Source organism: Aphis gossypii, chromosome X, assembly GCF_020184175.1.
Source record: "Aphis gossypii isolate Hap1 chromosome X, ASM2018417v2, whole genome shotgun sequence".
NCBI classification, from domain to species: Eukaryota; Metazoa; Arthropoda; class Insecta; order Hemiptera; family Aphididae; genus Aphis; species Aphis gossypii.
In genome coordinates, this window is record NC_065533.1 from 13,580,912 (window position 1) to 13,601,958 (window position 21,047).

Here is a 21,047-nt window from a genome sequence, read left to right on the forward strand (position 1 = left end):
AGTTAATCAATTTGGTTTAATATATATATATATTTATACATATTTTACAGTTCTAATTTACTTTACAATCTTGGAGAAAGTATATCAAGCAATAAAAAATTGCTGTTAAAATCTGATTCTAAGGTTCATGAAAAAAATGATAATAAAATCACCAATGAAGATAAGAATGATCCTCCAATAATTTTAAAATACATAAAAAACCAAGTAACTAATAAATTATTTAAATTAATTTATACAAAATTAATCATACTGTTAAATAGGTACACGATATTTTCCATTGTTCAATGGCTTTATTGATAAAAGCAGCTGTAGTATTAACGGAGGAACAAGTTTTGGATATTTTACCGATTGCATGGGAATTTTTATTAGACCCTAACCAAGAATTGGTGGCTTCCTCTTCAACGTTATTCATTATAGCAGCGTTTAAAGCTCCTCAAAAATGCATTGAACTTATAAACAGCAGTTTAACTAATAAAGATTCTATAATTAGAGCGAACGCAATTTTAAAGTAATAATTATCAATATTTTTTTTTTAGTCTATTGATAATCATGTTTTATTAATATATATATAGATTTCATATTTTATGGAAAAACCGATTTCAACCGTGGCCTCGAATGGAAGAAGGAGCACATAACTCGTTTAGAATACCTCCACCAGGAATTGAATTTACTTTAACTTCACCAAAAATTGGAATAGAATGTTTACCTATTGTTGATCCTCCTTGGATGCCTCAAGTAGAAACCAAAGTAGAAGAAGTGACAATTGGTCAGGATACTCATGTAAGCATTTATAATGATATTTTTTGAATTAATAATACAACTATGATAATGATACATACGTATGATATTTATAAAATACACATATAGAGATCATTAGTAACAGCTACTAAAACACGTAAAAAACAGCAAACAGAACTTATAAAATTGGCTTTAGAAGCCAAGGAAGATCAAAGAAGAAACGAACGAGAAAGTTTTCTCATCACAGCCATTCCTATTAATAGTCAAGCAGCACATGAGTCAAGCATGCATCATGGTTTATCTGATCCAGAATACGAAGAAGGTTGGTCGTTACTTATTTATTGTTCATTAGTTTAATTTACTTAATACTCGTAATACTATGTATAGGCGTTGAAGTCGATGAACATGAAAATCAACAACGTGTTGTGGCACATCATTCAGTTCAATCTGTAACTGTGTTATTTCCATCTGCTCTATGTTCTGCAGTCATTGATATCATAACGTTATTAAATGATCCTGCCGTTACAGCAGATGGTAATTCAGTGTGTGAGACAGCGTATCAGGTATAAACTAATCAAGTATAATATAAGTAAAACGTATATAGAACAAATAAAGTTCGTAAAACATTAAAATTGTATACAATCACTTAGGTCATATGGGACTGTCTGGTGGAAGACTGTAATTTATTTTTACGTTTTGTGCTGGAAAGACTAACCAGGGACAACCAAGAAAAAATGTTTAAATTGTTACGTCATTTAATACGATTTGTACCAAAACTACCCCACCAAGCTGCTTTTATTTTGTATAATTACATAATTGGGTATGTTATGTTTTATGTGAGATCACCACACGAAGAAGGCCAAATTATGATTGGTTCAGCTTTATCTATTTTATGGATGGTAAGACAGTATAATTTACTAATTAATAATAAAATTGACTTCACTTGGTATTCTAAATTTTCATAATAAAATTGGAATATAGGTTGTTCATAGTGTGCATGGTATAATGTTCAAAGATTTAAAGCAAATACTACGAAAAGAACAATGTGATGGTTCAATTTTACTTACAGCTAATGTTCCTTCAACAAAGAAAGTTGTAGTGCATGGTCCTCAAGGTAAATACAATTTAATTTAAATTAGTATGCAATATATCACTATAGTATAATCTTAGATAATAGAGCAATAAGTTAAATATAAACTGCAATTTTTGTAACGGAATTTTACGAAACTGACTATCTATTATAGCATGGTAAATATATTCGTGAAATTGATAATTTATTCCAGTTGGTTCTTATTCCAATCATATGGCTTCACTTACTTTTAGTATAAGTTTATAATATACATAGTATAAGCTAAAAATGTTTCAAAAAATAAAATTAAAAAATATATAAATTTCACAGAACAAATGTCTGGAGGTATTCCATCACAATTCCCCGTGCAAGAAGACACACAATTTTTTCAAATTTTAAAAGAATCCTTAGATTTCTTCGGTATACCCGAAGAGCGACACAAAGAATTTTTCCTTGTTAATATTAAAACTCGTGAGTACAATATTTTTATGTATCTAAACTATTTAGAACTTATCCTTGATTATATTTTATCATGATTATTGTCATAAAAAAATTATATGTTATAATTATGGAAAATTAATATTTACATTTTTAGGTCAAATTCACAATCCTACTTCTTATGTAAGAGATTATTATTTTTTCAAGAGATCACAATATCCTCAACTAGAATTAATTCAAATGGATCTCATTGAAGCCTTTAATCAGTTACAAAGTCAGGAGCTTATACACAAATTTATTGAAATAGGAAAAGTACTTCTCACTTGGGCGATTTTAAAAAATGTTGACATGGTAAGTTATATTTTTTACTACTTAGTAAAAATTAACTAATAATGATTTATAACAACAATATCGAACATTATAAATACTGGTGATCCATTAAAATTAGTTTAATATTACGTGTTCTAATAAATAAAGGATTGTTTGATATTTTTGGAAATTGGTTCTTGCTGAATTATATAAAATATAAAATATACTATTGAAAAACCAATAATTTTTCATATTAATATAGTAACACCCAATATTATTTTAAAGTATGAAACATTATACGATCATTAATTTTGTTAATTTTGAATTTTGTTTTTTAAGGTCGTTCAAAGAGTGGTATTTTTACACGAAGAATTAATTAAACTTCCTTCATTTCCTAGAAAAGCATTAGATGCAGATCTCGATTTATATCAAGGTGGCAACATGGGAAAGGTAAATATACCATTAATATCGTAATATATAAGTACATAACACTATCATTAATATAATAATAATAATACAATTAACAGTGGCGAGGTAAACGATATTTGATTTGAATTTAAAAATTAATATTTGTGTGGATGAATGCATGGGCGTAGGTAGGAAATATTTTCGAAGGGGGTTTTGGTCTAGATTTACATTAAGTTTAATTCACAATCTTTATTTTAAAATTGTTTTATCTTTAGTTTCGGGGGGTGTTTGAACACAAAAAACCTCCCCTTACCTACGCCTATGAATGAATGTACCTTTAGCTTATAGCTATCATAGATATATTTTAGATTTTTAGCGGAGCGATGACCTATTGATAAAAAATTTTGTTTTGTTGTGTGTCTATGTACACTAAAATAATCAATAAAATGGTTCAATTTATAATTTTGATATAGTTTGTATGTTGAAGCGATCAAAATTAAAAATGTCTGAAAAAAATCGTTAAAAAAATACAGAAAAATGTTATTAAATATCGAGTTATTTAAGTTTATAATTAGTTATTATTTTATTATATTATTAAAATATGTAATTAAATATTTAGGATTTAATAATAAATGAAATATTTTTGGAAAAAATTTAATTAACTTACTGTACCTAATTAGAAGTGAAATAAATGACTTAATTCAAAAGAAATATACCTAGGTTTTAGTGATATAGGCTGATACACAATTTCCGATTACAATCATTTTTAGTATATAACGATATTTCATTGAATTCAAATCTAACACACCTATGATTTTGATGCTTAATATACAACAAAATGGTACTCACTTGCCAACATTTTTATATTAAATTGTTGATGATATACGTCCTATAACAAAAGTCCTAAATTAAAATTTAGTTTTAAATAATACATCATATTGTAGAGTGATATCGTCGATAGTAGTTGGTTATTTTTAATTACTATGCTTATTGCTTAAGCTTTTGACATAGGCTTGTCATTCCATTAATAAAATTTTTTCTTCAAAAACGTTTGATCAATATTGTGTTTAATACGTTTTTACAGGAATTATTAGGATTGGATTTATTGCACAAATTTATTTGGGTTCGGTTACTTGCCCGGATGTTTGAAGCAATGGCTGGAAACTTCGCTTATTCAGGTGACATTCATTTGTTTTTAAACGTATTAAATGGAGCTGTAACATTACACAGCGAAGACTCTTGCGTATTGCGTTATGTAATGGCTACGTATATAAACGCTGCTCGCAATTTCAAAAATATATTTTCAAGCAATGGGTAAGTAATTAAAATGCATGTTTAGTTTATTGATATTTCATTGTTTTTAATACTCGCAGGTATCTTTTAATTATACCTACACTGCTTCAACTATACGCAAGCCACCATACAAATAAAATTGTTACTCGATCAATTGAATATACTATTAAACAATTTTACTTAATGAATCGTAAACCATTCATATTACAAATGTTTGGCAGTGCATCTAGCATACTAGACTTAGATGATGCATCAAATGTAGAGGATTCAAGTCGAGTAAGTGATTTATAGTTCATATATTTAAAATTTTGATATTATTCGATATCGTATTATGCATAGTTTATATTTTAATATTTTGTACAACAAATAATTGTAAAAAAAAAAAATCGTTTAATTTTAGACTTTAATTACATCTATGGCCAGTCATTTGGTTTTTGGATGTATCCATGTTTTGGGTATACACTTGATTCTTCGGAAATATATTCTAGAGGTGTTTACCCAATATATGGCTATATCTAAAAAATCATATATAACTACGATTTTATTTAAATAGTACCTACCTATAGAATATTAGGATAAGTATTCAGTACCTATTAAATATTTAAACTTCCTTGTATTTATCTTATAAATGTAAATTGTTTAGGTTGAAGCTAATTACTTTTTCAAATTGATATTGAGCTTGGAAACTGCATCTCCCGATCCTATTCATATCAGTGAATTAATAAAAGAAGAAAAGCCATTACAAGCGGTTGACTTTTGTTATCAAGACGAAGATGATACTATCACAATACAGGATTGTATATCTTTATGCGTAATGGTTATAGCATTTTCACCTGAAACACTACGCTCATACCAAATGCTAGTGAGTATTTCTAAACTTATTATTTAAATAGCTAATACTTCAACATGTTTAAAAATTATTAATATTGCACGAATAATATTTACCTGAAACGAATTATTATAAATGGCATAGCTGCCATAACACTGTCTACATTGTCTAGTAAAAATGCTCAAAATATGAAAATGTTTACTTTAACATTATGCGCTTATTATAATGATGTAATTGTTAACTTTTAAATAGCCACTTTGAGTATTGTTTTCAACATTTTACCATGATTGTATATGTATTATATGTATAGTATAATATATAGTCCGTGTTATTAATTTACAACATTTCACTAGTTTTCATTATACTAGTTGTAAATTATATCTATATGCTTTTTTTTTTGTAGCTTATTTTGGAAGCTATTTTACCATGTTATTTGAAACACATTCAGCAACCAATGTATCGAGATATTGAAAGAGATGTAATTAATCAATTAATAATTTCTATAAAAACATTGATTAATAACAGTGAAGCACTATCAAAGTATGCATTATAGAATAATATACAATAGTAATTATTGTTTAACATAACTATTTTAAATATTTGTACTAGACATTATAATGGTCCACAAAAAACTAGCCAGGAACCAAAAGATTCTAGTCAAAGAAATTGTAGTAAAGGACTATGTTCTCCGACTGGTGGCGAAACGAAGGATCTGGAATCAAATTCAAAAATGTTCAGTGAGCGTAAAATTCATAAATCTCCATTCGACAGAGAGTTTTTGGAATTCGAAATGCAAGTTGAGGAAAAATATGCGGTAAGATTAATGAATTATTTATATCTATATCTGTATCATCAAAAAATTAACTTTTTTAGGCTTTAAGAAATGAATTTCGTCGAACCAGAGATGTTTTGTTATCAGTTGTCACAGATTTTGTAGTTATATGCCATGCTAGACTTACCGAATTAAGTCGAAAGTATCCTCAAGAAGGAAAACCTTTTGAAATTTTAGACACACGGATGCAAATTGTTAGTTTTTACACCTAAACTGAAATTTTCTTGTTTACTTATCATTAAACACTTCTACAGAGACTCGGTGAAGTTGCTCATAGCTTATTAAAAGTATCACCTTATGACCCAGAAACAATGTCGTGTAAAGGACTACTCAAGTACATGACGAATATTTTACCAATAGTTGATTGGGCAGCAGAAGCTTTACGTCCAACTCTTTTAGGGATTCTTAGAAGACTTGACAAAACGTTTAATAAAATTTACAAAAAGCCATCTATCAGAGTAAGTGGTGAAAACATTATTTTAAATATGCTATAATATAGTTCAAGATGGCGATATTAGGAAAAATATTATGTAAAATAGAAATTTAATTAAAATATATTTGAATGGAAATATCTTAACGACGTTTATTATGGTTTAGAGATACACGGATTGGTATGCTGCAGGGGAATTAATAAAAGGTGTTTATGAAATACTGTCGGAACATCCATTTATTGTACATATTCCACATTTCAAAGCTCTCATTTCTACTTGTCAAGTAAGTATTATTACTAATTTTTAATTAATTTTTGTTAATGGAAGGTTCATTTAATTGAATATAATACAACTGTTATATTGCAGGGCATCATAGTTGGTGATTCAGGAAGTACGGCTACTGCAGCAGTTGATAATTTCCAACAAGCTACTATACCAGTGGAAACACCTCCTCCGCACTTTTGTGCTATTGTCATACGTCTATTAGCATTACATATTTTGGCGATAGGGGTAAATTAGTAGAAATATTTAGTTAACTTTAAAGTAGTAATCTGGTAAAAATTGTTTGTATAAATGTTCCTCTTTTCTATTCCTACATGACATTATAGCTAAATGATTAGTAACTCGAAATATTATTAATTCTGTAAAGTGTAGATGTATTTTAATCAGAAATAAAAAAAACAAATTGTTGTTATGGGAAAAGTAATTTTGATCGTAATCAGATTTGTCTAAGTTCTTGTGTAACTCATAAAGCATCATTTTATGTATGTGATATACATAAAAATAATAAATAAGGGATTGTAGAAATATTAAAAATATTAACATTTGAAAAACAATTAAAATAGTTATCTTTGCTTCCTATTAATATTTATTTCAGTGGATTTTAGTAGAAAAAAAAATGAAACTGTTTAAACCATCTTAAAAATAAAAATGTACTATAGCATTTTAAACTTGTTACAAAAATAAACATATTTATTATTATAAAATTATTCGTCAAGTCAAACATATAAATACATAATAATACTATATTGTATCAATATAAAAACATTATTATTGTCAAAAGTTATACAAAATATTACATATTATATTTTGTTACCAGGATAATTATACGCTGGAACAGTCAGTCGGAGGAATGCTTAACATAATGTCATCGCAAGTTAAAACTGAAAGCTTTCTAATGAATTTATTTTTACCACTCTGTTTCAGAGTAGGTATAGGAAAAAAAGGTAAATTATTTCTATCAAAAAATATATTTTAAAATACATTATTTATCTTTTTATTATTTTTAGGTTTAACTATTTTTTATTAGTGTGTATTATGCGTAAAAACAATTTGGCAAACTCAATATTGTTTTTATATTCAGTATAGGTACCTAAACTATATTCTTTTTTATTGATTATTTTTACTTCGAACGGTAGATAAAAATACATAAAAATGATTATTTGGTTTTCGTGATTTAGTAATATATCTTTAAATAGGTACTGAAAACTTTTTTATAATTATACTAATGACTATTTAATAATATTCATTGTCACAGTTTCTAGGAAGAAAATATTACCTAACTTAACCTAACCTTGTGTCACTTAAAATATTAGAAAATAAGATCCAAAAATACTATTTGTTATTTTTAATTACAAAATAAAAATTTTAAAATACCTTACACTAAGATTAAAATATTTATAATTAATAATCATAACATAATTATAATTAATAAATTAATATAATTGTACATAAGTTTATATGACAAATACATCTTAAATGTATTATTTATTTTTTTAAAATATTTATTGAATTATTATCATTAATTTTAACATGCTTTGTTTTAAAATATTTTTAAAACTTTTTTTTAAGATATGCACTGTATGAGACCGTGTGATATCAAATTTATGTTGTCTGTCGTCTTAAATTCAATGAGCCCACCAGTAAAAACAACATGTTTGACATTTGTGCAGCTCACAAATGTAAAACAAACGTCTGATTTGCGGACAAACTCATATACATACAACAGAGATTCAAAACCAGGCCCAGCAGTTTCTAAATCATTTTTCAAAGTTTTATTTTTAGGTGATTATTATGAAAAAAATACGAATAATTGAATGTTAGCCATATTAATTCACTTTTAATTGTATTTTGTAGCTTTGAAAATAATGCTCGTGTGTTTCGAATCCGAGTTAGCTTTGCAATATCAACGTATAGCACATACTGTGAAGGAACTTATGAACATTCAAGACGCGAGGGCGTCCATTTGGTCTTTTATTGAGTTTATTATTGTTAACCGATCACCTCTCTTTATTCTACTTCAGCCTTTCATTTTGCAAAGAGTAAGTTATATTGATGTAAGTTTGAACATGACTCACCGGTTAACCAACTGAATTTTTAGTTGGGACTAACAAATGCGACCGAACAAGAAACAGCATCGCAAAATTTGCTTAAAGAAAAGCTTACTGAGTATACTGCCATCACACCGTTATGTAGAAGTTCTCTTCTTGTTGAATTGATGAATGAAATGACTGAACTCAAACAAGAATTAGATGACCGATTGGGTACGATTATCATTTTTCAATTATATTTTAATTATCGTACTTGATTTCGGTTTTGTCGAATACAAAAACGTAAATTTTAATAAAATACCAAAACTTGTTTTATGAATATCTTATAATCATAACGTTTTTTAAATTATAAGTCTACTAATTATTGAAATCATTTGTTTTAATTGTATATTTAGATGAGCAACGAATAAGATCTAGTAATGGTTTGCGAAATTCGTGTGAAACTCAACATCGACCATCTATTATAAATTTGCTTCCCGGAAACTCAAACCCCACATATAGTGTATGTACCATAAATACCCACAGAGAATCAATATCTAGTGTACGCAGTAATTTGAGTAGCCAAGAAAGTTCCATAAAAAATTTGGGAAATATGCAAAGAGGTAATTTTTAAGAATATAAATCATAATATTATGTACTATTAGTGTGATTTAAATAAATATGTTCAATTACGTCTAAAAGTTTTCTATAAGCAAGTTCATTTCAAATTTTAGAGCTCACAAATAGACCATTCCAAAATTAATGATAGATGCTTCTCACTGCCAAATTAATTTTTGATTTCTCGATATTCAAGATAAAAAAATTGATCCAATACTCCTTAGCCTTCGTGTTTCTCTTACATATCATAGCATAAAAGTACCTAAATAATAAAAATATAATTTTTTGATGAGTTTTACATTTCTATAGTGATTTCAGAGTTGGCCACCTCAAATTTATGGAATTTTCGGGTGCTGCGTAAAACCAGTGCAAATGTACTACTTAGTACCCTAGGTAGATGCTACTTAATATATATCAAGCATAAATTATTATTTTTAATACATAATACACTTCATAATTATTATTTTAGGTTTATTAATTAGTATGTATTGCATAGCTAATACCTAATGATATTATTCTAAGATTGTAATTTGAATTCTTATATTTTTAATTATATAAAGTATCCAGACATTTAAATAATTTGACTCAAGAGTAACGATATTTTCCATTTTCATTATAATATTGCTGTTATAGTGTTATTAATTAGTAAATGACGGTTTCTTTAGATATCATCATCATTAATCAACAGTTAATACTAAAACACATATATTATTCGTACATTTCAAACACAAATGTGCAAGAAATTGTAGGTTATCCATTAAAATAAACAATATACAAAAAAGTAGTATTATTTAAGATAAATTGTATACAATTTGCTAAATCTCTATTATCTATACTCATTTATAATCTTACAGTACTTGCTTGTATAATAATTTAAATGAAATATCTGTTTATATTCATACATTTTATTTTTGGCTGAAATATAGATCCGAAGAATGCAGATGGAGACCTAACTGATATATCCACAAAACACATCGAACCCCGTTTACAACGTTCAAGAGCACAGAGTCGAAAAATTTTTAGATTTCGTCAAAGTCGTCGTATGGAGGTAATCAAAACGTTTTAAAATTGTATGTTGTTTAAGAGTACATTATAGGTACTCGTATACATGACTTACAAGTTACAAGTATTTAAACATTTTAATATTTGTAGTCTATACATCAGATAGTAATTTAAAATATATACACAAAAGTCTATGAGATCCCTTAGATAATGTTATTACCTTGAGTTTGATAATAGATAAATTGACTCTAATAAGCCAACAGTGAAAAATTGATTTCATTGAACGCAAGTTGCCCATGTTTTACGTTTTAAGACCGAGATAACACATGCGGTATAACGTCCTCTTAATACTTCTAAGTTCTAACCAGTACTTCATGTATTTACTTATATATGATGCAATCTTCATTTGTCGACTTTTAAATCATATGTCAAAGTGGACGTCAGATTTACGAGAGCATTTTTTAATTAATATTTTGTATACATATTGCATGTTTGTATTGTTCCCAAATAATCCATTTAAAAATATTTCACTATGTGTGACACAAGTAATTCAAAAATTCTTGAGTGATATAATGATATTTATTTTGAATAGTTTATTGTATAATCGAGCACCTACATCACTGATATTGATTCGTGATTCCAGTATAATGTAAGTAATATTCACTACAATATTATGATGTACATTATTTTTAATGATAAAATAGTAATCACTCAACGTAACGTTGTGAAAATAAAGCTATTAAAGTACATTACTGCCAAGAATATATTTTATATTATAAACACACGTTAAACTATAGTTATAAATGTGTAAGGAAATCATTAAAAAAAAAAAAAAACACTAATTCTATGTATTAAAATGTTATTTTGCAGCAATATAAATTTTGAATTTCTTCAATACTAATTTTACAATACCTAGGTGTTTAATTAATATAGATATTTATACTATAGATATTATTGTACATACCTAGTAATAAAGAATAATTTAGGCCCAATGGGACTTTCCTAATGCCATCTTTACCAAATACTACACTATCATACTACAATTATAAAATATTACAGTACACAGATTATGATATTATTATGAAATCGATTGGGGAGATTCTATTTTTGGGCTAATTTTCCAAAGCATATTTTTCTTTGTCATGACTTAACTACCTAACAAACTCTCAGGTAATCCAGCAAGGCATCAAATCACATCAGCAGCAGAATTATGATGACACGGAAAAGGTGCAGACGATGCCCACCAACTGCATTTGTGAATGTCTGAGTACCAGAACGATGCACCTGGATGAAGGCCGGGCATCGATACCCAAACCCGAGATGATTTGGGAGGAGGATAGTCATAGCGCTCCGTCGCGGACGTCCAGCACGTCGGGCTATCGCGAGAACTGCAGCCTGCTAATGATGCCGATGGGCAGCTCCGACGAGCGGTCGTCATCGCCGGTTCACTTGCACCACCACCACAACTGTCTAACCGCCAGTTGTTCTACTATAATGCCGGCTGACAGCCCTGGCTCAGTGGCGACCGCTGCCGGTTGCAGTGATCGAGAGATGAGTGGCAACGATGACGTCGGAAGTCAGCAAACGATCGTCACCTACGAACACGAGGACACACTACTCTGAGTCACCGTTGGCGAACACATATTACAACTACGGTGACAACCGTAATGGTGATTTTATTATATTTCAAAGGTGCCTGTTAGTGAATATAAAATAGCCGTAGACTTATATCTTCTAATTATCATATTATATAATAAAATATTTTCCAAAATTAACGTGAGGCTTGCAATCGATATGGTCGCTAACTGAGGAAATGCGATTATCATTTTTCAATTTCATAACGATAATTTATCTTAACTACTTATAATATTCTGTTACAAAAACTAGCTGATTTTATTGTCTTTTTCTATATTATCGATGCATATATATTACGTATAAATCTATAGTTGTAATACGCCCATTTAGTGGTGGCTAAATTAAAAAAAAAAAATTAAACTGTATACAGTAGGCAAGTTGTAACAAAAATCAAATTTAACTTTTTAATCGTTTGTAATTCGTATAATTAGCCCCCAATTATAAAACTGGAAAGCGAAGTGTATCACAGCTCACAGTATACTCTTAGCCATCCGTTAGCTATGACTGCGTATCAGTGTATACTGATAAACAATTACCTATATTTATTTTATATCGTTACATATTACACTATGTATTATATATCGTATCATAGTTACAATGGCCAATGATATATAGGTATTTGGAGTAAAAGAGTTGAGACAGAATATTATCTAATTTTAGTTATATATTACGGTATAATATCAGTGGTGTTTTTTCATATTTTTGTTAAGTATAAAATTCAATAACCTCAAAAAAAAAAAAAATAACAAATATTGTCCTAATTGTAAGTTTCTTATATTTATATATATTAGGGGGTAAGTTAACCTGTTGGTTAAAAATATATCATAAACAATATACATTTTTTATAGTTTTTAACAATTATCTGCAACAATAAATAATTATCTATTACTATACGGAAGTAGAGATTATATGACAATGGACAGTTAATATGAATTTAATGTACCTATAATATATTAATATAAGTTTTAATAATAATTTTAATTTAACAATACGTTTCTATTATTCGATAAATTTACGAAAAAATAAACTAGTAATTATAAAAAATAATCATAGGTATAAAATAATTGCCGATAGTAAGTTGGACCGATCTCACCCACAATTGATCCGTTAGTCTCCTACTCTCAAAAAAAAAAAAATAAATAAATAAATAAATAAATAAATAAAATAATTAAACTAAAATAATAATTATAAAAATATTAAAAATACGTTATTGTACATATTATTTTATAGGTAGAGGCTAAGAAAATGGACATAATTACGGAATTTTGCAGTGGTTTATAATATAGGTTTATTATACGGACATATTAAAGTAGATCTTTGTTAACTATTAAATTTAGGTATCCGATAATTTTGATATGGTTCTACAGGGCTTGAAACTGATATTGAAAATCTTTATAAAATCCGAACTCATTGAAAACCGATTATTGATATAATACATTGTTATACAATGATGGTGTCAAGCCCTGGGGTCTTGTACACGATTTGAGGGTTAAATTATTATGATATTGTTGTATGAGACGTCACTATTATACTACTCCGATCTAAACTAACGTTATCTGCGAGTATATAGAGTCGTTGTAACTGTTTTTAAAATTTTTCAATTAAACTTGTGATTCATAATTTAATTAAATCGTCATGTATTTTTAGTCTTAAATTCCGGCCATTACGTTATTGATTATCGGTATAGAAAATAAAATTCATATTTATATATATATATATTTATATTATGCTCAGATTGTCGTACTTATTTTTTTATACCATTTGCGTTTACCAATGATATCGGCTGGTCACCACACAGCTTATTGAACGTCGCGGAATTGGTTATTATTCTTACTTCCAATTCACTTATAGCTGTCGATCGCTGAACATTTGGTTTAACGCTCTTTATTATCATGTAATCAAAAACTTCTAGTTTCTATTTGTTATTTTTAAAAAAAAAAAACTAATTGCACGTGTATACTGTGCGCATACTTGAGGGTTATAAGAAAAATGTTGCGAATTCATAATATTATGTAGGTATTATTATTTTAACGATTCGATGACAAAAAATATAGGCATACCGACACTACTACACCATCATGTGCCTATGAGTGAAAAGGAACATTTTCAAATAACAATACTAATAAACATTGTCATTTAATTCACAACGTACACGGTTAATCGTCATTAATCAATTATTATAAATAGCACTAATATTATAGATAAGATAGATTTAATACACGAATATATGAAAAATTTTGTAGTGCCTAACTAATAATTTATTATATCATAATACGTAGCGAATAGTAATAATACATTTTAATATAGGTAGCCGTCCAGGCATTTATGATGACCAAAATTATATATACCTAAAAATACAATTAATTTAGTTATTTCTTATTATACTCAGTTCTGTGATAAGAATCAAGTAATGAGCTTTGGGTTATCATTAGCATAATTTGGATACAGGTTTTTATATAGCTATTAGGGATCTACAACTACGTATACATCATGTATAAGGAAACTCATTGGCAATATGTTTCGATTTTAGTAGATATTGTAATATTAAGTTTGGCATGCGTAACTAATATTTTCTAATTTATAATATATTGTAATGTTACTTTTATGAAATAAGATTATGAATAGCGTTAATTATATTATATTCAAATTGTAAAATATGTTTTTTTGGTGCCAAACAAACAAAAAAAAAAAAAATTTGTTTGGTATGTTATAAATTTATAAATTATATTATTGACTAACGTGCATAATACATTATATTATGCACACTTAGATTAAATATTATAATATTTTATATGTAATGTTTATAAAAAATAATTACAAGGGGTGACGATTAAGGTGTCAAAAATTGATTGCCCCTTTATAATATGCATAGCTCCATATTTTGAAAGTCCGTTATGTACCTACATATACCTACATTTCTATAAGTCATGTATTGGTACAACCGTAAATACAATGTCAATACCGGAATTTAAATTATTATATTTAGGCAACTATATATTCTGTTATATTTAACGCACTCGTAACATTAAGTATTACCTTTATATATTGTACGTGTAATTTTTTAGCTGTGAATAATAACGTATTAAATGAAATTTATCTGCAGAACTAACGTAATTTGGTTATACTTTACTATTTAGTTGAATTATATTATTATGTACCTAATCGTAATTTATTATCCAATAAACTATTAGAACGTAATATTCTAGTATATTTGAATTTTTATCGGGATCAAATTAATATTTATTATTATTATTATTATTATTATTATTATATATCTATATATCTAGTGAAAAAACATAATGTACAATTTTTACAAAATAAATGTACTTATTGTAAAAATATGGTATGTGTATTTTAATACTTATATTACGTATATATTTTATGTTTTTTGTGTCCTACAAAAATTTACTCTATATTTATTAAAATATTATGCAATTATCATCAGTCACTATATTCACTACCTTGAATTAGTTGTCATTGTTAAAGTAATCAGAAGATAATTATGCATAAAACCACTAAAACGGTTTCAGTAAAAACTAATAACAAAAAAATCCAAATTTTTTTTTTAAAATTTTTTTTTTACAGTTATATATTTTTAAAACGGTCAGAATGACATTCAAATTTTTCAAATCCAATGCCACCATTAAAATTTTCAGCTAAGTTTATAGCTAAAGTTAAGCTAGCGTATAGCTTAGTATAGCGAGAAATTTATCGAAGTGTTTACAACTGATGACGATCATCATTACATTATTACTGTCAGTTAAATAATTTAAAACATTACCTACGACTCTTTTCATTGTATAATATTATACAAATCAGTAGTTGTTGTGATAGTAAAACTGAAACGTTATCAGTTTTAAAATTTTACTTAATAGTATTCAATAATCGATTTATTATTAATTTACACTAAGAGTGTTACATTGTTAACATTAAGTTTTAACAACATAAACTTTTTTTTAAATTTGAAAATTCAAAATAGAAATCAAAAAATTAAATAACAGCCGTAAATGGATTAATATTTAATTGTTTGATTTTTTTATTTCGATTTTGAATTTTTAAATTTTAGATTTTTTTTCTAAGAAGTTGATAATTTAATGCTAACAACATTCAATTTTTTGAAAATAATTAATAATATATAACATTAAACGAGAAATATAAAACTATGAAACTAATTATTTATTTATAAATTATATTAGTGGTTGAAGGTTATCATAATATCTCCCGAAAGATATATTTTTATAAGAAATAATAGCTCTTATCATAGATACCTTAAGTTATCCTTCAAGATTCAAGATGTATTTTATTTTATACACCTTGCTTAAAATAAAACTCCTAAAAAAAGTCTTTGAAAAACAATTTAAATAATATTAAATAGATATAAATTTAAAATAAATAAAAAATAAAAGAATAATATAATGTACTTTACAAACAAATATATTAATTTTTAAGAAATGTATAAAACGCATTTAAAAATATTACCTACTTCAGAGCAGTGGCGTATCCAGGATTCATTTTACGGGGGTGTTTTAATATTTAATTGACTTATAGAAGGTGGTGGACTCCACCCCCCCCCCCCTCACATTACCGTACTACATTATCAAATACCATGTAATTATATAAATTTTTTTATTAATGAAAGTTATTATATTAATACTAAAAACAGTATGTCTCACTGTCTAAGATCTACAAGATGTATAACAAAATATACGGCCGATGGGGGGTGTTATAACACCCATATCACCCCCCCTAAATACGCCACTGCTTCAGAGGATTCAGAATGGACCATTTTTCGCCTGATAGGAAAATTAATAATAGGAATAATAAAAAATAATATACAATAAAGTAAAAACAAAGACTGTATACATATACATAGCATAAAATAATACAATAAGCACATGATGAAAGAAATTATCCAGTGACGGAACCCTACAGAATAATTTATTTATTTAATAATTTTAATAATATTAATTTAATAGATACCAATGTCTTTTGCGGCGGCGTGTTGGTTCGTCAGGAAGAGTACGTATAGTGATAGACGGGAGACTAAATTGTTAGGATGGCAGTTGTATTATATTATTGTTTGTCTAATTGGTAACTGTTACAATTTTTAGGTCTTTATGTAAGGTAGGCAACTAAATCAACCGAAACAAAGTTTTATTTCATTTGAACTATCTCATGTTGTTTAGTGAAGTAATCATAAACATTAAACATAGATACGTCACAAATAGTTACCTAATTGATAATTCCAACCGACGCATTTTTTATTTTTTATAAACAAATACTGTAACATAATCATTTTTAAATTCAAACGAATAATTTACAATTAATATTAAATCAAAAATTAGTAATAATTCAAATTTATTGCTAGGAAGGTAAGTTGTCAATCAAGTTTCTAAAACGCGATATTTCAGTTGCATCGGTGTTACAACAACCTCCAAATATTTTCAGACCTTTTTTACTCCACAAGTTCAGATCGTCAACGGAAATTTGATACTTTTGAGTGTTATCCCAACTATGAGAATATAAATTGATCACAAAATGTCAAACGAATAAATAAAATAAAAGAACAGTAATATAATAACACGTACCATTTTTTAACAGCGTCCCATACGCCACCGCCGTTTGGATAGGCAATAAAATCAACATTTTCAGTTTTTACGGACGTTAAAAGTGGTGTGATAAGCTTTGTGTCCATGCAGTTTACGCCAATAGCAATCAACTGTTTTTTGGAATCACTAGACCAAAACTTTTCAACAGCGCTTGCAAATGTCTCTCCGTGACTTAAGTGTATGCTATCCTACAAAAAAAATAATATAAATGTAAAAAACTAAAAACAATATGCATAAATGTTACTAACAGCGTTGAAAACACCATTTAAAATAATACTCATTTCTGAATCGAGGCACCACTTATAGTTCTGATTTAAAACAGTTATTTTCGGGGTGTGATAGATTAAAAAAAAAATATATATTTACCTTACACGAAAATGACAAGCACGCTTTTTGATTTGGAAACTCGGACAGTATGTTTAGCAAAACGTCAGCCTCGTCGACCGAAGGAATCGTCTCGAAAAGTACGACGTCGACACCAGCCTCCACCAGTGCTTGGATCCGAGGTTTGTGCCAATCGTACAGTGCTTTTAAATCTATCTTGCCAATATAATTGCCATTGTACTCGGAACCATCACACAGTGAAGCACCGTACGGACCAACTGATCCCATTATTCGAACTGTTCGCCCTGTAAAAAATTAATTAATCTACAGTACGGTTTAAACCACACCAGTACGAAAACATGATTTTATTCGCCACGTCAATCGATAAAAAAAATAATGATAATCACCAGAATTTTCTTCCATTATTGCTCGGCGACAAATCGCGACAGATTTTTTAATCAACTGAAAGCTCTGATCAAAGTTTAAGTTCAAGTATTTCTGAAAGCCTTCGATACTGGCCTGGTATGTGTTTGTGGTCAGAAATTCCGCTCCAGCTGTATCGATTCATTTTACAAGTATGAAAGTCGATTTCCGAATAATAATAATAGAAAAAAAAACACCGAACTGCAGTTTATGTATTGTAAATGGATTTTTTTTTTTACGATAACGAACATCACCTTTGATATAGTCTTTGTGACCATTAACAACAGCTTCTTCGTCGGTGAACAGTAAATTCGACCCCCAAAGTGGATGTTTCGCGACAGTGTCGTAGTCCGTATACGGCAAAATTCCACTGACAAAACTACCGTCCAAAAGGAACATTTTCGTATTGACCGCTGCAGTAGAATCTTGCATGTCGACGAAGCGTAGAAATCTGTGTGAAAAAAAATAGTTATTATCATTCAAGAAAAGTGTTAAGTTGCACCATTGTATAAAATACTAAAATATAGATATATATTCCTATATTATATATTATGATAAAATCATCAAAGGCGGAAATCATAAGTTATAAAAGTAAATTTGTTAATTTTTTTTTAAACATTTTTAGTCTAGCTAATTCGTTAATTTTCTTATAGACTTAATAACTTAATTAGTAAAAAACGTATTGTAACAAAAGCTTTTTTTTTTTTTTAAAAAAAAAACCATTGATCAAATTTTAATTATCTTCATATTATATAATATTTAGAACGGATCATTCAGGTCTATGGTTGATTGGTGGAGGGACAAGTGGGAATGATTACCACGGACACCGTTGGTATAAAAACGCTCTTTAATGTTTGAATAAATGAAAAAAAAATCAAGAATACAATTAAAAACTAGAAAAGTAACTTTGTTGTATAGTAAAAGTTAAGTAGTCAGTGTGTAGGTTATTTTAATTAATGTATGAAATTTGAATACAATATTAATATATTATAAATCATTAAACTTATACACAAAAAACAATTTTGATCAGAGAAAGTACTTTGGACTGTTTTTCGAAGGAAATTTAATATTTTCTTTAAGTACCAATACAAATATACAATATGTTCAACTTATTAAATTAAATTAATTTAATTTAATTTAAATTAGTATCAACATTTTCAAAAAAAATGAAATTACGATATAATTATATTAAAATGTGTAATTTGATAATAATTACAAATAAATTAATAAACTATTTTTCAACATGAATCATAAAATATTATAAGAGTTTATGATTATAATGTACATGGTATGTTTGGGAAAATTAGTAAAACTTTAACCAATGCGTTTGAGCTAAACAAATATAAATTAATAACAATAGTAAGCAATATAATTTATAAAATTATTGATTATTGATTAATTTTTTTTATTAAACAGAAAAATTAAAATAATTTATTTTATTTCATGAAAAATTCAAAGTTCAATGAATTTTTAACATTTAGATACAATAATCATAAAATATTATTATTATAAAACCATATTTCTTATAGTAAAAAGAACTATTTGAAATAAAATATTTTTATAGAAAAAATTCTAATTTACTTTTCTTCATCAAACCAAACTTTTCAATTAGGTATAGCAATAGCAGACGAGATAGTGTTGTACAATAAATATAATATTATAATAATTATTTCTTATATTATTTCGAATTTTGAAAAGTAATATAAGACTATGACTAACTATTAAAACTTCTAATGAGACTGATGGTTTTAATTTAAAAAAATTCTATAGTCTTGGATCACGCCACTTTGTATAATGACGACCTCAATGTTAAGGTAAATTTTAAATCTACATAGCATATTATCAAGTTTCCCGGTTTTTACGCTTATATTAATATGTTAATATTAAAATAAATAAATAAAAAAAATTGAAATTAAATTTTTTAAACTAGAATACAATTATTATTCATCGCTCCGTTAACATATTTTTTAAACTTTTTAAGTATGATAATATAGTGGTGTTATAAGTATAAAATGAAACCGGAAAATAAATAACCTAGCATATAGGTGTATAATATTTAAAACTTGCCTTTTGAAGCAGTGATGACAATAATATTGTGCTTATATTGACTCTACGAGTATCGGTAGGTAACTGCCGACTTTTCACTGAATTATGTTCGTGACCGACGACCACTGGCTATGTACTGCCTACTGTTCACCTCGGTTAGCCTCGGAACGGTTATATTCAAAATATTATCAACGGTATATTGTACGCGTAATGTGTACTACAGTCAGCACGTGCACCGAACACACCGGCAACGGGCACAATATAAGTGCATGACGCAATGTCCACGAGTTATTGGATAACAATATCAGAACGCGTTCAACAGCCGAGTGGAATTTAATCGTTTAAATATTACGAATTCTGTAGAGCATGCCATGCGAATAATTAAAACAAATAACTGCGGCGAGATAACGCGCACGTCTATATTATTATTTGAACGACTTACGACCGCCGAGTGTACATCGTTTAATGATTATCGTATAAGTGTGAACTTATACGTCATCGCTCGTCAATTATTATAATATAATATTTTAATCTCGGTTTTATTTTTTTTTTTTACCCGTACAGGTTCGTCACGGACGTCGTGTTATTTTGAGTATTTATTTTACTCGTATTTGTATATTCGAACGCGTTGACCGTGAACAATTTGGTAATTGTATCGATCGTTCGATTATAATAAATACAAATAATATTATTACGTATTTCAGGGGCGGCCGAACAGTCGATCGAGGACAATT

General features: G+C 27.6%; 2 protein-coding genes across 4 annotated transcripts in view; one reads left to right on the forward strand and one right to left on the reverse strand.

Moving 5' to 3' along the window:
• LOC114126736 (protein unc-80 homolog) overlaps nt 1-13,079 on the forward strand; it is a 38,444-nt gene extending 25,365 nt beyond the window's left edge. For 2 of the 3 annotated variants that reach the window (XM_027990741.2, XM_027990742.2), the window contains 26 exons: nt 51-204; nt 261-508; nt 573-780; nt 868-1,060; nt 1,126-1,301; nt 1,389-1,637; nt 1,720-1,852; nt 2,138-2,278; nt 2,403-2,596; nt 2,894-3,004; nt 4,047-4,276; nt 4,336-4,531; nt 4,899-5,117; nt 5,488-5,624; nt 5,694-5,898; nt 5,958-6,110; nt 6,171-6,374; nt 6,514-6,630; nt 6,714-6,857; nt 7,447-7,573; nt 8,199-8,411; nt 8,484-8,668; nt 8,728-8,890; nt 9,073-9,279; nt 10,201-10,322; nt 11,447-13,079. In XM_027990741.2, coding sequence (XP_027846542.2) covers nt 51-204; nt 261-508; nt 573-780; nt 868-1,060; nt 1,126-1,301; nt 1,389-1,637; nt 1,720-1,852; nt 2,138-2,278; nt 2,403-2,596; nt 2,894-3,004; nt 4,047-4,276; nt 4,336-4,531; nt 4,899-5,117; nt 5,488-5,624; nt 5,694-5,898; nt 5,958-6,110; nt 6,171-6,374; nt 6,514-6,630; nt 6,714-6,857; nt 7,447-7,573; nt 8,199-8,411; nt 8,484-8,668; nt 8,728-8,890; nt 9,073-9,279; nt 10,201-10,322; nt 11,447-11,899 — 4,882 coding nt within the window. In that variant the 3' untranslated portion in view covers nt 11,900-13,079. Of the gene's footprint in view, nt 1-50; nt 205-260; nt 509-572; nt 781-867; nt 1,061-1,125; nt 1,302-1,388; nt 1,638-1,719; nt 1,853-2,137; nt 2,279-2,402; nt 2,597-2,893; nt 3,005-4,046; nt 4,277-4,335; nt 4,532-4,898; nt 5,118-5,487; nt 5,625-5,693; nt 5,899-5,957; nt 6,111-6,170; nt 6,375-6,513; nt 6,631-6,713; nt 6,858-7,446; nt 7,574-8,198; nt 8,412-8,483; nt 8,669-8,727; nt 8,891-9,072; nt 9,280-10,200; nt 10,323-10,868; nt 10,926-11,446 lie in introns of all 3 variants that reach the window. The other variant, XM_027990743.2, reaches the window with a different exon arrangement.
• A 3,675-nt stretch (nt 13,080-16,754) lies between these two features.
• Nucleotides 16,755-20,647, reverse strand: LOC114126734 (homocysteine S-methyltransferase YbgG-like). Its single transcript, XM_027990738.2, has 6 exons — nt 20,335-20,647; nt 18,522-18,718; nt 18,252-18,398; nt 17,887-18,149; nt 17,500-17,708; nt 16,755-17,423 (listed from the first exon to the last, which is right to left on the reverse strand). The coding sequence occupies exons 2-6, from the start codon at nt 18,697-18,699 to the stop codon at nt 17,276-17,278; spliced, it is 945 nt and encodes a 314-aa protein (XP_027846539.2). The 5' UTR covers nt 18,700-18,718; nt 20,335-20,647; the 3' UTR covers nt 16,755-17,275.
• Nucleotides 20,648-21,047: the final 400 nt, after the last annotated feature.

Coding starts and splice junctions, on each gene's coding strand:
- LOC114126734 (XM_027990738.2), bottom strand. CDS start 18,699: ATGCAAGATTCTACTGCAGCGGTCAATACGAAAATGTTCCTTTTGGAC. Junction 18,399..18,521: donor TCACAAAGACTATATCAAAG/GTGATGTTCGTT, acceptor GAATCGATACAG/CTGGAGCGGAATTTCTGACC. Junction 17,424..17,499: donor TGGGACGCTGTTAAAAAATG/GTACGTGTTATT, acceptor ATATTCTCATAG/TTGGGATAACACTCAAAAGT.